Raw genomic sequence first — 2,047 nt, 5'->3', positions numbered from 1 at the left:
CCCCAGACACTGTTAATATCCTGAAAAAACCACTTCCAAACCCAAAACTAAATAAATAAGATGATGCCCCACAGGAATGTGCAAGAGAGAGAATGGCACCCCTACAATCAGTGGTCAGGCTGCCAGAGCCGCGGGCTGGGCAGGGCCCCTCAGAGCTGGGTGCTGCTGCCGGCCTCGCTCCGGCCTTGCTGGCTCAGCGAGCGGCAGCTGATCCTGCGGATGGAGTGCAAGGCCACAGTGCAGCAGCCCCGCAGCAGGGAGCTGATGTTGTAAATGGGTTGGCCCTGGCGCCGCTGCGAGCGGCAGAGCCAGGCCACCGTGGGCACAGCCGGCACCACCACGGCCAGCAGATCCACGATGTAGTGGCGGCTCCAGTAGCTCTTGGGCTCCTTCTCGGCCGCGGCTGCCTCCTCCTCCTCTTCCCCCGGGCATGCCACACTCACCGACAGGCTGGGGTTGGGGGTGGCCGCAGGCCGGAGTGGGGTCGGCCCTCGGACGATGGGCTCCCGTGCCTCTAGCTCATCACCCACCCTCACCACCACTGCTGAGTTGGGGTCTCTGGGCCCTGGGGGGTGGGGATCCAGCTCTGGATGCCTGTCCCCTGACTCGAGGACTGTCCCGCAGACCTGGGCCTTGGTCACTTTCTCCAGGATTGTGTCCAGGTCAGGCTGGTACTGCACAGAGTCTGTCTGGATGGCATGCTCCCGCATGCAGCTGGCCTGCACGCCAGCCTCCATGCCACACAGCAGCTTCTCATAGGTGTTGCTGGCAGGGAAGCGGGGGCCCAGGCTGAAGGAGCCGTGCAGTGAAGCCTCCTCGGGGCCACAGTCCACCCCCAAAGACAGCAGGCTGCTGGCCTCCAGGGCATCCGTCTGGCTCAGTGTGTCGTCGGTGGCCACAAAGCCACTGTCAGCCCTGTCCTCAGCAGAGGCACCAGGGTGGTCGCCAGGGGGGTGGTCACCGCAGACAGCTGGGTCACTCAGCTTGGTGTAGGTGGAGCTGCGAGTGAGGGAGCGGGCGGGGGACCCGCCAGCCGACTCCCCGGCGCCGTCCTCCTTGGCTGTGCCGTTCTGGGCCACCTCCATGCTGTGCAGCAGCGTCTCCAGCTTCTTGTTCTGAATGTTGATGTCCATGAAGTACTTCTGCAGCCCCTTGTCCTTGTCAATCAGGTTGTTCTTGACGGTGTCCATGACCTGCTTGAGCTGCTTGATCTCCTTGCAGGCCTCTTTCAAGGCCAGCTGGGCCTCCACGCGGTGGCACTCCTCCTCAATCCAGTCCTCCTGCATGCGTGACAGCTGCGTCTTCAGGTCATCGATCCCTGGCCCTGCTGCAATGTGACCAACGTGCTCCCCGGCTCCAAACCAGCAATGGCTCGCATCTCATCTGGAGTGGCCCCAGACTCCTTTCCTGGAGCTGCACGGCCCTGCCTGCCCCACTGACCTCCTCACCTCTGCTCTGCTGCTCCCTCTGGCTCCACACCGGCCGCCTTGCTGCTCCCAGAAACGGGCCCCACTTCACAGCTAGGTCGTCGTCTCGGCTGTGCCCCGCATGGACCTCTGTTCCCCCAAATATTCCCCCAGCTGGTGCCTCAGGGCTCACGGTCTCTGCACAGACTCACCTCCCCAGAGAGTCTTCCCCTGACCATGGGTCCTGATTAACGCCCATCACCGCCCGCTTCACTGATTGTCCTCCTCACCCCTGCTTCACTTGCTTCCATGTCAGACCTACTTTGACCATTTTTGCTCTTCTCCCTCATTTGCTGCGTGTGAGGGCCCCAAGCAGAGGCACCACGTTGGTGTATCCCCACTGTGTCCCCAGAGCCTAGCACAGAGTCTGCCATGCTGCGGGGGCTCTATAAACAAGGCCAAGCTGGAGGAGTGGAGGGCACACAGCGGTGCTGAGGCCCTGAGCTGCCTGGTGGGGGGGGGGAGGGCAGGGCCGGCTCAGACTCCTCGGAGTCCTGGAGCCTCTGGGGGACCCTCTTTACCTTGCCCCACCCTCCCCTGCAGACCCTGGTCCTCAAAGCCACACTGTGATTTATGGATGC

General features: G+C 62.9%; 1 protein-coding gene across 1 annotated transcript; it reads right to left on the bottom strand.

The window, feature by feature from the left end:
- On the bottom strand, positions 1 to 1,840 carry LOC140849719 (syntaphilin-like). Its single transcript, XM_073238061.1, has 2 exons — positions 1,729 to 1,840; positions 1 to 1,327 (listed from the first exon to the last, which is right to left on the bottom strand). The coding sequence occupies exons 1-2, from the start codon at positions 1,838 to 1,840 to the stop codon at positions 150 to 152; spliced, it is 1,290 nt and encodes a 429-aa protein (XP_073094162.1). The 3' UTR covers positions 1 to 149.
- Positions 1,841 to 2,047: the final 207 nt, after the last annotated feature.

The sequence above is a fragment of the Manis javanica genome, chromosome 5, assembly GCF_040802235.1.
Source record: "Manis javanica isolate MJ-LG chromosome 5, MJ_LKY, whole genome shotgun sequence".
Lineage (NCBI taxonomy): Eukaryota > Metazoa > Chordata > Mammalia > Pholidota > Manidae > Manis > Manis javanica.
The sequence above is the reverse complement of the archived record's forward strand: the minus strand, read 5'-3'. Positions and strand labels throughout refer to the sequence as shown.